Source organism: Ceratosolen solmsi, unplaced genomic scaffold (assembly GCF_000503995.2).
Source record: "Ceratosolen solmsi marchali unplaced genomic scaffold, CerSol_1.0 scaffold35, whole genome shotgun sequence".
Classification (NCBI taxonomy): domain Eukaryota; kingdom Metazoa; phylum Arthropoda; class Insecta; order Hymenoptera; family Agaonidae; genus Ceratosolen; species Ceratosolen solmsi.
The window spans coordinates 3868257-3883424 of NW_011948423.1; the positions used below are offsets into that span (position 1 = coordinate 3868257).

Sequence of the window (15168 nt, forward strand, 5' to 3'; positions counted from 1 at the left end):
CTAACACAGGTAATATTAAAATATTCATTCTGATATTTTTACAAGAATTTGAAAGAATTAACATAATTATATTCACTTATTTTATTGAGTTTTTTCAAGTTCGTAGTAGTCTTTATATAATCGTATTGAAATAAAATGAAGAGGTTGAAACATATTGACACGAATTAGTTCTAAAACCTATCAATAATTATTTAATATTCTTATTTTTCAAATACTATTTTAAAGTTATATTATTGTACGACTATTTCTTATTTGCTTTATACAAATGTGCGATTATTTGTGCTCTAATTTATCCATTCAAGTTAACTATTTATATGCGTATATACACATCTAATGTTATTTTTTGCGAGATATTATTTAATGACTTTACAAGTTTTCTTCTTTTCAAAAAAATATTTTGTAATGATATTTATTTGTTTATTTATTTGTTTATTCGGTCAGAATGTATTTATTATTAGAATTTTATATGTACCCTTAGATCCAGATAAAAGTATTTCAAAGAAATATCTTCCAGAATAAAAAAATGTTAGCATTTATCAATGAAGCGTATATAAAAGCAGTATATTTGCTATAATAATATATAATAATTAAAAAGAATTGTTTTTAAATTTTTTCAAATCTCTTGCGAAACTGCAAAAGAATATATAAAGTTTTGGAATTACTTATCTGTATTTATCTGTGCTCGGGAGCATTTCAGTTTAATTTTGGTTTGTCACATACATGAAATAAATATTGTGCCCTTTCGCCTACAACTATTCTTCATAATATTCTATTATATTCATTATGCCTATCAAAAGTGTTATTATTAGCAAATTCTGAAAAAATTTGAATATAACTGAACCTTATAATCAAATGTGTGAGCAATAGACGCGAGTATGCATTGTTAAAAAAATACGTTAATTTATAAAATAGGTTTGTTATATTATATTTAGTAATTTAGGAAATCCGAAAATACAGTATTTTTTGCGAGTATTTTAAAAATGAAAGCCTCGAGGTACTTATTATTTCAGAACAAGAATAAAACTAAAAATGTACGACCATATGTGGTTGAAAGTGTTAGAATATGACTATAGATAATGCAATTTGATAGATACAATTATATAATATATATATATATATATATATATATATAATAATATGAAATATTTCGATGTAGTTTTTTTTATGTTGCGATGTCTTATGTTTGCGATTAGTAATTTCATGCTTCTAATCTATTTCAAAATTTTGTAAAAATATCTATAAAATAGATAGTATAATTCTCCTGCTACATCTCTAATCATTTTCATCGACACCGTGTGTCTTTATTATTATGTAAATTTGTAAATGAATTCGACTTTTTTTGTATTATGCATAAATGATTATCAGAAATATCGGTAAATTGAAATTGCTCAAGATTATTCATTTCTACGTATTTTATGTTTAAGCTATACAATTACAATTTTTATCGATATTTTACGTAAAATCGTAAGTATATTTATTGTATTTACATTTATAAAGCTTCGTAAGCATTTTTATCAAAATAAAAAAATTAAAATTTTTTAACGTTTTACAATGTACGTTAATAATATTAATTATTTTAGCTTCAAAGATATTTAATTTGATAAAAATACCAAAAATTACGAGATACGAATTTTTCTATAATTTACAATAATTGCTATAAAAAATAAAATAAATTAAAATAAATATTCATTATAAAATCAGTATTTAATTATATCTATTTGTATTCTCTACTAAACGATAAAAAGAAGTTTATCAATTATTTTTTAATATTGAAGAAGGCGCATAAGGATCGTAAAAATAAGAATTATATTTATATTAAGTACAATTATAAACAATAATAGTCACTAATTAATAATAATTGTTAATTTAGATATTTAAAAAATAATGGTAATAAGGTTTTAAATCTAATGAACATAAATACTATTAGATTTATTAATAGTATTTTAGAAGATCATCAAACTAAGGAGATAGAGGATTTACTAAATGAATAAAAAATCATTATAATTATTTATTGTAAATGATTATACAATAATTTTCTAATTTTGTATGTGATATAAGAAGTCAGAATAGTTTTGTATTAAATAAATATTTCATAATTATTTTATATGCAAATACAATTTTATATATAAAAAGAATATATAGAACATATGGATATGTTTACATTGTCAATTTTACAATTGTTTTATTGTTATAAGTATTAAATATGCAAATTATTAGTTAATTTCAAATTAATTTCATTTCCAAAAATATTATTGTGAAAGTATAGTGATTGCGAGAATTTCGTGTAATCAAATTGCCACTCAACTGAACTACTGTTTTCTTCAAACTCGAGTCTGTTTCTGTTTTGCTTATAAAACAATCAACGTGTACTCAATTAAGAAGAATATAAAAAATTGTAAACGAAAAGAAATTTTAAATCTTTCACCGAAAGATATGTAACTTTTATTATATCATAATTAAAATTTAAACAGACACATACCAATACGCATATATATATATATATATATATATCGATATAATTTGTATTGAAGTAAATTAGGAAGAGTACGGAATTTATAATTTTATACTATTTAATATTTTCAATTTTCGGAATATCGTTTTAAGATTAATACGATTATTTATGGCCATTTAATTAAAAATATTAAAAAAATTTCTTTTATTAACTTCGTCCACTGCGCAATGTAGATTATGTATGTATGGTAATCTATATATATGTGATTATTGATTTACTTTCTATTCTTAAATTGCTCAATTTTTACGTTAGTTGCATTTTCTATTGATGATTTCAAAAGAAATCTTACTTCATTCGCCATTGTTCCGATTAATATTTAAAAAATATTTGTCTATATATTTACCCACTGCATCAATTGTTTGACATTTCTTCGCCTTCTGTTATATTCATATCTTTTGTCCATTTGATTTTATTCTTATTATCCTTCTCCATTGTTATTAATTAAATTTATTATTAGCTAATTAAAAGTTTAAGATAAATTATATTTCTTATACAAAATGAGTCGACAAATGATAAATAATGAGAGATAGGCCTTTTAAAGAAATAAAATTTTACGGCTGACATGGACGGATAGTTTATTACACAAAATGATTAATTAGAAAGCTAGTTAAGCTAGTTTTTGATGAGGTAGCAAAAGCGAATGGTGCAATCTTAAGTGGCCAGTGTAAATCTGATTCGAATTTATTGTAATTTTTACGGGATATATTGATCGAGTGTCGATAATAATGCAATAGTCGTAAAAAGCAATATATTGTATATGTTCTTCGTAGTCGTAAAAATGATTGAGCTAGTAGTAGTTGAGTTGATTTAAATGATTTTTCCGATCTAATAAGAAAATACGAAGATAAGCTTTTGATATAATACAAGATGAATAGTTTAATTTTTAAATCGACGTAATATCCATGCAGTATGATCTTTACATAAAATAAAAAAATGTTGACGAATATCTGGATGGAATGATGAAAAAAAAAAAAAAAAAATAAATAAAACTTCAATAATGATCTCGTTAAAGTAAAAGCTTACTTTCAAAAGTACCAAGCAATATTAAAAAATTCAAATATTAGGAAATGAAATTCTAGCGCATACTGCATTTATAATAAGTTCCAAATACAAATACAATATGTTTTATAAATAGTCATTGTGGTCGTAATTGTTGAATAATATTTGAAATTTAAGTCGAATAAACTTTTACCATCATGTAATTTAGGAGTGATGATTAAATTAGGGTAAAAATCAAAATATCAATGAATTTATTTGTGGAATAATTCAGCGAATAACATAGAGACATTACTAATAAGATATATAATGCTGATTTTCTCGAGTGTCAAGAGTCGATATTTTTACAACAATTGCTAATAAAATATTTACTGTAAATTAAATATTTAAACTAAATTTTGTTTAACACTAAACTTATATTTTTTATTATTTTCAATACAATGTATTGTTGAAGTACACAATTTGATAAGAGAAATAAAGAAAGTGACATATACACATTATGAAGCTCGAATCAAAACTCTTCAGAGTGCGCCTGAACAATGTAATCATTGTTAGTGTGAGTAACGAATTCATACGATACTCATATCACAATTTCATTTTCTCCCAATTACATAAATTTATTAAACTACGCAATAAAAATTTTGTATAGACAGAGGATTATTACAGATAAAATTAACAATTCGAGTCCAAATAGATGAAGATTATTATATATATTTATATTTTGTATTATTTAAATTCATGCATTATGTTTAATGATTTTGAATAAGAAATAGCGATGAGTTTCGATTGAAAAATAAGTTGATAAACGCGTGAAGGTGTAAATATAATATAACGAGTTTAAATGACATTTTTCGGGATTGAAGTAATTTCCAAGACGAATGACTATCGGCATCGCTAGTCTCTCTAGCTCTCAAATTTCTCTAAACACTTGGCTACGAGAATTTGTCTAGTACTCGTTTGGTATATTTTGGTTTCAAATGGACTATAAAGTTTATATATATATGATCTTGGAATAATAGTAACGTCGCTTGGAATTCTTCAAATTTCTTAAACGTTGTTTTTTCTTATAATTCTCGAAACTTCTAGAGTTTTCTTTCTGCGCATCGTGTAAGATTTCAGCACAGCAACAACAATGCTTTGTTACCAGCTAAGTAAGTAAGTAAGCTAAGTAAGATATACAAGGCAAGCACGCGACGAGCCACCACTCTCTCACTTCTCAGAAGAGCCGCCACCGAACCTTTCAGTTATCACAGCCCTTCAGTTATCGTGTGCGTAATCAACAGGCGCCATAACCATCAACTCCGACCCAAGGTTTCTGTAGGAGCGTACTTCGAGCCAACCGAGTATACTTCAAGGATCAACGCCGCCTCGAAAGGTACACGCAACCTCATACTAACTAACTCTATTGCTTGTGCCCCAAGCACGAGGTAGTGGCAGACTCACCACGTGGCATTACTCGAAGAAGTGGTAAGAGCTTTACAACCACCCACTTTTCAGGGTAATAATCTATCTACCATCAATCGGTATCAGGAAATTTACAACTTCCTACCTGCGCACGAAGTGCATGCTAACGCCATGTGTCAACCACCACAGAACTCTCAAGAGTTCACCAATTGAATTTATCAGCAAGAATCATTCCTGTATTTGGAAAATAAACGGAATAAACAGCACAAAAAACAGATTTAAATATTAAATTAATGCGCTATCCCTTCCACTTGTCCGCGCATAGCATCTCGTGGTCTTTTTAGTTAATTCTAAACAAACATGACGTGAAATTATTTAAAATGCATTGTGTTTCAGAAAATATGAAATTGTAATGGAGAGAGCAACGGGGAAGTACGCTTTTTTTATATAGAATCATTGATTATAAAAGTCATTTGATCGATTAAAAGTCTATAAAATAAGATTTTGTGAAGAATATCAGGATAGAATCCGAATGATTGTATGGTTATTGTTAAAGATGGAAAGCGGAATTACAACCTAAGCGCAAGTGTGATAGAAATAGAGTCCGTCAATGCTCGTAAAGTCAAAGTAAACATTAATTGCGGTGCAGTGACTCATCATCGATGATGCTGAGAACTGCAATAAGTGAATAAAAAAAAAATGTGGTGGAAATTTTATAGAAAATAGTTTTCCAAAAGGATCGTAGAAATATATTTAATAAAAATACGTGTGATATTCAAAGCATCTTGAAAAACACAATAATTGTGTTTTAATAAAGAGTAAGTTAAAAAAAAAAATCAATTTCATCAATATTATTATTTGTTTATTTTTAATACTCATTACAGTTATCTCGAATCCCATTAACTATTTAGCAGTATTTTTAAAAGTACGTCAAAAGCATAAATTTAATCGTAAAGTAAATATATATTTCTTATGAGCGCTGTCCGAAAGAAAGCTTTTTAACGATAAATGATACAAGTATAAAATGGAAAATCATTATATTTTAAATTTATTACATAAATAAATTTAGTACATTTATTTTATTAGTTGTTAAAAATGTTTAAATTTTTAAATAAAACCTTATAATCAATATCAATGGCCTTTATTCGATTAATAGTAATTTATTATTATTATTATTTTTTTTTTAATAAATAAATATAATGTATATATAGTATGCAAGTATTTTTAGGTTTTTAACAATAAATCTCGATAATTACATTTATTATTCTTCGTAAATATTACTTATAAATAGTTTATTATATGACATGTTATTGTATTAAAAATTGATCGTCAATTGTTAGTGGCCAAATGATTCTTTGCTAATAATTGTCGAGCAATTAGTAATGCTATTTTAATTATAAAAAATGGGATTCACGTCACATTCATCTGCAATTTCGTTATTACAAAACACTTAAGTTTGATAGACGTTAAAACAAATTAAAATCTAGGTATGGTAATAAATTAATAAATTAGTTTCGTTATGAATTAATAGAACGTATACGTATTAAATTATCGAAACATACTACTTATGTATTTTAATGAAATAACAAAGCATAACAATTAATATAATATCGTATACTAATATATATTATCACGATATTTTAGAAAAAGTTGAAATACCATTAGATAATGAGAATTCTTTAAATAAAGTCACTTCATAATATATGCAATTATAAAATTTCATAAGAATAATGTCAGCCATTAACGAAATAATATAGAGTTATTACTTTATTACTATTACTCTATAACTGTAGTAATTAATAAATCTCATTTGTGGTACAAGGCAGCGCAATTTTTCATACATGGTATTTTATTTTTTGCGTTGTGATCTGAAAATAATTAATAATAATTTTAAAAAGATGGAAGACGCGTTTATTAATTTTAAGAACTTTATTTTGTTGATACGGATGTCGATTTCACAGTGGATATATATTTTTCAATTATAATGTTCAACATTATTATTATTTGCTACTCAGATATTATGTTATTACGTTATTATGTTGTAAATTAATTAATGAAATAATGTATTGTTACTAATGAATATTTCTTATAAAAATATGAAAGCGCTTAAAATTTTTATTTTATAAATTAACACTGAGTGGAAGGAAGTTGCATTTGCTCGTGTGGAATTTCATAGCATATCACTATGGTACAAATAATATTTTAAAATTCAAAAAATGTATTACATTCATGGATTATTTTTTGCAACTGTTTTTTAATAAACATTTGCAAATTAATATAGACATTATTTTTTTAATTCATTCATGTTGGTAAACTTTTAGCTACTATTATTAAAAAGTTTTTTTAAAAAAAATTTTTATAAATTAATTGTAATGTCGAATGAACGCGACAAAAGAGTATCATTAAAATTGAAATTTAATCAGTCTTAGAGTATTCAAAAAATGTTTTTTTTTTTTTTTTTTTTTTACAAAAAAAATTTTTTTTTTTTTTTTTTTTTTATACAAAAAAGTATTTTTTATTATTTTTATTTTTAATTAAAAATTTTTAATAATTTCCATTAATTATATTTACTTGCGTTTTACTTACTGTTACAGATTATCATGCAATTTATGAAGTTTCGTGGTTGAATGTATATTCCTAAATTAAAGATAATTAATTATATAATTTTATTATATTTGAAATAGCTTTTATATTTAATAGATATATACATTAAAATCATAAATACCTTCGGTAAACGAATTATAACATGTAATAATTAGTACAACTAAAAGTAAGTAATGCATTTTTAATAATAACATTGCGAATATTTAATAATATTTCATGTATTTTATTGAGTTGAAATGCAGTTGCAATATTTTGCAGTTGAAATGTTAAAGGATGCAGTTGCAGTAATATGTGAATAAATTAATTTGCCAATAATGAACTATTAATCTATCTATGTTATTCAAACACCGTTTTTAAAAATCATTAACATTAAGAATTATGTTTTCATTACTTCATCTATATTTTTTTTAAATTTGAGAAAATATAAAGTTTTATTTGATAATTAAAATTCTAAACTATGATTGAATATTATATGTATATTATATGTATATATGTATATTATGGAAACTTTCAAATCTGAAATCACGAAATATATTCATTTATATCGCTTAATTATATTTGTAAATTTTTAAAAACAATTTATGCCTAATGCATTGTATAGAAATACGTAAAAAATTGGCGATTAATATAAAATGATTAAGTTCGGCTATTTAATGTGTTACTCTTACTTCAATAGTGACGAAAGCTGATTATATATATTTTTTCAAAAATATATCTACATATTTATTAGGCAATTTTGGACTATTTCTATTTTTACTCAATAAGCGGATGAAAGAGCATTGATTTGGATTAAAAGAATGTGCTGGAATTCGCAATGACATCCATTTGTTCTGTTTCGATTAAGTTCAAAATTAAAGAATTAAAGATACCATTTTCATCCAAATAAAAAACAAATAAATATCCCTCAATATATTTGATTTAAATTTATTTAAAAAATATATTTAAATATATTGATTTCATTATTTAATAGAATACCAAATAATAATTATTAAAAAAAAATAAAAAAAAGAAAAAAAAAATTAAACTATGAGTTTTAATTAATTATTAAAGCATATAGTACTTACGTTAAAAAAAAAATTATTCATTAAAGTTTGACAATGTAAATACAATATTCATATAAAAAAGCTGGTTCGCATATATTAATATGCGAAAATTAAATAACAAAAATATTGAAATAAAAGGAAAATAAAGTAAACTTAATTATTATTTCATGCAGGTCAATAGTAGTTATATCAATAATTTCAGGTCGTATTTTTATTATAAAAGAAAATTTTCTTCATAAGTATAAAATCAAAGTAAAGTGTTCAATAATTAGTTATCCATTTATTCAAATTGAAAATGAAACTTTTCATCTTAGTAACCATTGCGATTGCATTTGTACTATTTGTCGCAGGTTTAAACTGTGTCGATTGAATTAATTTTTCATGTCTTTATTAAATCAGATAAATTTATCATCATTTTTTCTATAGGATATGATGGACTCAAGGAATGTTATAAATATTGTGAATGTAAGATAAATATTATTATCATATAAAATATAATAATTGTAATTAATATTCGGAATTAATAAGTATGAACTATTTGTTGGAAAAATAATTAATTTTTAATGGAAGTTTTTAAATCGATGAGCTATATTTCTTATCCTAATAGCTAAGTTTCTTTAAAAGATTGAAAATAATGTTTACTCGCTATCAAATTACATTATTCCTGGCATTTGTTGTTATATAGTTTAAATTTAATGGAAGTAATGATTTATATATTCAACTATTATCTATTATTATCTATTTTTATGCTCACTTTAGGGTTTTTATGATTTTTTCTCTTACGATCTTTTATATAATACTATAAAATTAATTTTTACAAAACTAGTAAAACAGCTATAATTATTATAATAATATAATAATCATTATGTTTCAAATTTAAGAAAATTGATATTTGTATGCGATATTGATATTTAGCTATATTCGAATAAAAATTAATTCATCAAATAGCTTAAATATTAGTAAAGAATTATGGATAAAAATTTAAAGGTCTACATTAATCTGAATTTTGTACTCATATTTCTTAACAGTGAAAAATATATTATATACTTTAATGGAGAATTTTTTTTTTTTTTTTCAGACGAATAATGTAATTTATGTAAATATCATCATTATACACATTCATTCTCAATATTAAATTCATCTTATAAAATGTTCCTCGAGACTGCATTTCCTATATTAAATGTATTATAGAAAATATTATACAAAGCATTGATATTTTTCTTTGATGTATAATGAAACACTTTATAGTATAATTAAGTAAAATATCATTACAAATTGTAATATAGTTAATAGTATAAAAAAAGTAGATATTAATTGCTTGTTATAATTTGAATTAATAGTGGATGGATTTCGACATGGCAGAAGATTTCCTTGCAAGTAACAATTATAATTTCATTAAACATAACAGAGTTTAAAGAGAGTTGAAAGATTAACTAATTTTACAAGTGGCTTTAATCATATATTTTAAAAATAATTTAAAATTTTTTAAATTTATATAATATTTTTATTATCATTAATTTGATTGTAGCCTTTAAGGAACGTAATCAACAGAAGTGTAAAAATGATTGTAAAAAAACATTTAGACATGTAAGTATAATAATATTATGAAATAATTTTTATAATTCAATGAAATTAATATTGAAATTTGTAGAATTCATAACATTCTTTTTTTTTTTTTTAACGGAATAACGAAAATAACGAATTTTATTTCTAATATGAATAAAACCATTAAATTAAATATATATTTTATATTTATAAATAACCATATACTCATAAAAATATTATAAATTACTTTTTAATATTCTACTTTCACAAATCTTTTATAACTATAAAAATATATTAATGATAGCATTTTTATTAATTTACAAAGAGATCACACGATTAAGTAATTAGTTTACAATTTCAAAGATCTTATTAATATAAGATCTCAAAGTAACTTTTTCGTTTATTATTTGTAGTGATGAAAAGTTGGAACATTGGATATTATGTTCATCGTTATAGTTTTCAAGAATGGAATTGATTCAAAGTTTCAATAAGTTTATAAAAATTAGTTTTTTGACAAAAAAAAAAAAAAAAAAAAAAAAAAAAAAAAAATTAACATAATTCTGCACTTGCATTCGTATACTTTTAATTCGATTGAAGTATAATTGACAGATTATAGTTTAAAGAATTTAAAGAAAAAAAATTTTAATGAATAATTCAATGCAGTTAGATTTTATTTTAATATTAATTAACAATAGGGTGTACTAAACAATGATTTTAGGTATAAAAATACCAACTACATTTTTCATAACAAATAAAATTTTTATTTTGGTATCAATGTATTTTATCGCAAGAATAGTAAGAATATTTATTATCTTTTAACGAATTATTTATTTACAATTATAATGAATAAAGAACAACTTGACATGTGTAAACTATACGAAGACATTAATTGTTTTTATTTTTATATCGAAATAGAATATATTTTTACTGGTAAACTTTTTTAATACTTAATCGATAATTGTATTCGTTGTATAATATTTTTTTATATTTATGTTATCATAATTAAAATTAAAATTTTTTAACTTATACTATTGATAGTTTCACTGTTTAATCAAAACGTTATATTCCTTTTATTTTGCTTTTGCATACAATTTGAATATATTTATACTTATAACAGTAAACGATAAATAATGATTACATTTTAAAAATAAAATATTCGATGGAATTAAACATATTTACGACAAATTTTAATGGGGTAATAGATATTTTAAAATAATATTTATAACATTCGTGTCCATATAGTAACTTTCATTTTTTACTTTAATAAAAATATGCCTATAAAAATTTTCTAACTTATTCAAATTCATGTAATATTTACATTAAAATATTGATGAATATATCCAATATGGTCATTTTTATTCAATATTTTCAATTATCTTCAATCTTACTCCATCACTATTGAGTCTTTTAGTAAACAAAGCTTATTCAATTTCAACAATACATGTACTTTCCCCAATAAAGATAATTATGAAAAATTAATTATTAATTAGCATATCATGTTAATAATGGTAAGAGAGCTTGAGACATAAACAACATTGTACATCGAACAAGTAATTAGGTTTACAAACCAGTCCGCAATTGTTTACATCATGCTGATTGCTAATTTTCAACACTAAATAAATCAAAACTGACATTTAATAGATAATATAGTATATACACGAAAAATTTTATGTAAAAATCAATGAGTGTGTAAAAAGGATTGGAAAGCATGTCTTAAGAAAATTATAAATAACTTACTTTATTCTTCTTTTATAATTAATATTATTAAATGGATTATCTAAAATTTTACTTAGTATTTGTAAGAAAAAAAAAAAAAATAAATATAGATAAATTAATCAATAGTTTGTCCACCTGAAAAGCCCAATTTTTACTATAAAATCTTGTAAGACGTATTTGTAATTCGTATACCTATTTGTAAGTAGAACTTAGAAATATTTTGCAATTAAAGCTTTTCAATAATAATTTTAAATAAATAAATAAATAAAATATTATGAATTAGCATTAACAAAAATCTTTTGAAATTTCATCTAAACCATTCATTTATTATAATCATTTTTCGCTAGATTAAAAATTTTATGAATTTTTGTTTTACTAATATTTATTGTTACAGAAAACAATATGATATTTGATTGAAATTGTTGTTAATTTAGAATTTTTTTCATTGAAAAGTGTATATAGAATTCAGAATTATAAATTATTAAGTTTTTTTTCTTTAATGATTTAAACAATAATTGCTACTATTTGTAGTTATTGTACTTTTATATAATAAATAAGTTGATTCGAAAGTGATATACATATTGATAAATTGCAAATTATAAAACACAAATTTTGAAAAGTTTTCTTTTGTGAAAAATGAAATAATTTAATTACATGAATTATTTATATTTTATATAACTTACCTCTACATAAAGTAGATATAAAAATTAGACAGACTTAAGTGCATTAATTTTTTATTATTCTTTTTTTTACTTTATTGTTTAATAGTTTATGAACGACGAATCATTTTCGTGAAAATTAATCGAAGTACCAATAGAAAAAATGTTGTATAAAATATAAATCTTAGGGATAATTTTTTAATATCAATTATCTGTTATCATTATTAATTAATTATCTTGTATTTCAATTATTTTTTAATCAATGTTTTCTTATTCTTGTCATTATTTTTCAATAATATACAATCTTATAGAATTATTTATATTTTTATGAACAATTCATTGGCAGTTTAGTTCATAAAATCCTTTTTATAATCATGTTATAATATTATAAAAGTTAATGTAATTGTTACATTAATTTTGATACAAACTTTTTTATATTTATTATAAAATTTTATAAACTACTGAGAATAAGAATATTTAATTCAAGATCCATCGTTAATTGGATAATTTGTATACATGGAATTTATATGAATTTACATACATAGGACAGTAAAGTAAATATTATAAATAAAAAAATTCTTTGGAATATTTTTTTAAATCAATTATAATAAGTACGTGAATTTTTAAAATCGTTTTATATATAGATAAAAGAACATCACAAAGAGTGACTGAATAATAATTAGATAATAAACTTTATAAAGTACAGCATGTTCGTTAAACTATTCTTTAAAATGATTTTTTTTTCTTTCTTTTTTTTTTAGATAGTTGGTTAAACTATTAAGAAGAAAATAATTATTACACTGTTTTTCGAAATTGTTTGTTAAACTGTCCTTTAAACGGTTGACGCGACAATAAATATCGTCATATAATCTGAGATAATTAATAATAATTCATAGTCAATTGTATACATTGTTACAAATAAATGATCGTTTTAATGATATAATTTTTAGAATAGTATTGAAATAACAAAAGTATTAAAAATCATTTAACGATCAATTTTAAGACTACTTCGTGCGAATGCAATGGAACATTTTTTACTCTCTTCTATGCTATTACTATAAAAGCAAAAAGTAATCTGGATATATACAAAGGGTGTATTATAAAAATTTATACTTTATATTGTGTTTTGCGTATAATATTGTAAAAAATGAGGCTCTGCATATTAGTCGTATTAATTGTTGCATTAAACGTAATTTTAATCGAAGGTAAGTAATTGATTGGGGTAACATTCACATAGATATCAAGAATCATAAACATTAATTTTTTTTTTTTAGGTAGCGACAAAGAATCTAAAGCTAATCCGCCAGTTTTATCTTCGGATTATCTTGTTAATAAAGCTGGTAGTAAATTAGTGAATAAAGCTAATGCTAAAATTTTGAAAAAATCTGGTATAAGTATGGTAGAGTATAAGCCTTCGAAAGAACAATGCCTGAAAACTTGTGAATGTAAGATAAGCAATATTTGTTATAATTAATATACATAATTGATAAGAGATTAATGAATGATTTTTACTTTATCCAATATTTACAAAATAAATATTCTTGCAAATAAATAAAACAAAAAATTAATAATCTTTTTACACGTTTTTACAGCAGCAACTTATTCATTATGTCACATAATAACAATGAAATCTATAATTTATAACTAACATTAATTATACATACAATTAGAAAGATTATTAATTTATTTTATACTTATTAATAGCTATTCAAAATGTTAATAACTGTAATAAAATAATTTTACAATCAATTTCAATATAACTTTTAGCGGATTTTTTGAATTATTGTTCGCGGATTGTTGAATAATTGGAACAACTTGCTTTCAATGAGAAAAGATGAGGTAGAGATCTTAAAGAGACCTTGAATTATAAAAATTATTATATATATCGCGTTCTTATTTTAATCACATCATTGCATTTTTTTTTTTTGTTCCATTAATAATAACAATTGTTTGAAAATTGCAGTTGTTCCGGAGAAGAAGAAGAAAAAATGTACAAAATATTGTGATACCTATGATGTTATAACTGCAGGTAATGGCAAAGGAAGTCTTAAAAACGGTGATAAAAAGAGCGGCAAAAAGGGCGGGAAAATGAGTGACCATGAGAGTGACATACACCTTGATAAAGAAAATGACAGTAGGAGTGAGTATATTTGCATACTATAGTTTGTTCAATTTTTCATATTTTTTTAGCGTAATTCTTATAACTTAATTGTAAATCTAATATAAATATTATTTTCAGCGGAAACGTAACGTCCTAAAACGCTAATAAGGTATATATATATATTTTTTTTTCTTCTTTTTTTATACAGGGCCTATTAGTATTCTATAGTATAAATCTATAGAAATACATTTTATCGAATGTAAATATAAATTTATAAATAATTAAATTGTACTGAAATATCTATTATTTAATTCTGTATTGTAATTTGCCCTTAATAATCTTATTATTCATAAAAGTACGCTTTAACTTCAATAGTTTCAAATAAAAATAGAATCAATTCACTGGAATATAAATGAACGTCAGTGAGCGAATACGTTAAATCGATATAATTTAAATATTGTACCAATTAAAACCATAAAAAATAATTATTTATTAGACTAGAATTAATAAATACGAGCTATTATTAATATATTCTAATTTACAGCTTTTATTTATTTGTCATTGTACCTTTATTATAGTCGTAGCATA

The 15168-nt window shown here is 22.6% G+C and overlaps 1 protein-coding gene across 1 annotated transcript; it reads left to right on the top strand.

Moving 5' to 3' along the window:
• The first annotated feature begins 13549 nt into the window (after positions 1–13549).
• LOC105362175 (uncharacterized) lies at positions 13550–14766 on the top strand. Its single transcript, XM_011499535.1, has 4 exons — positions 13550–13684; positions 13754–13924; positions 14443–14619; positions 14719–14766. Exons 1-4 carry the CDS (start codon positions 13627–13629, stop codon positions 14727–14729), a joined length of 417 nt encoding a protein of 138 aa, XP_011497837.1. The 5' UTR covers positions 13550–13626; the 3' UTR covers positions 14730–14766.
• The last annotated feature ends 402 nt before the right edge of the window (positions 14767–15168 follow it).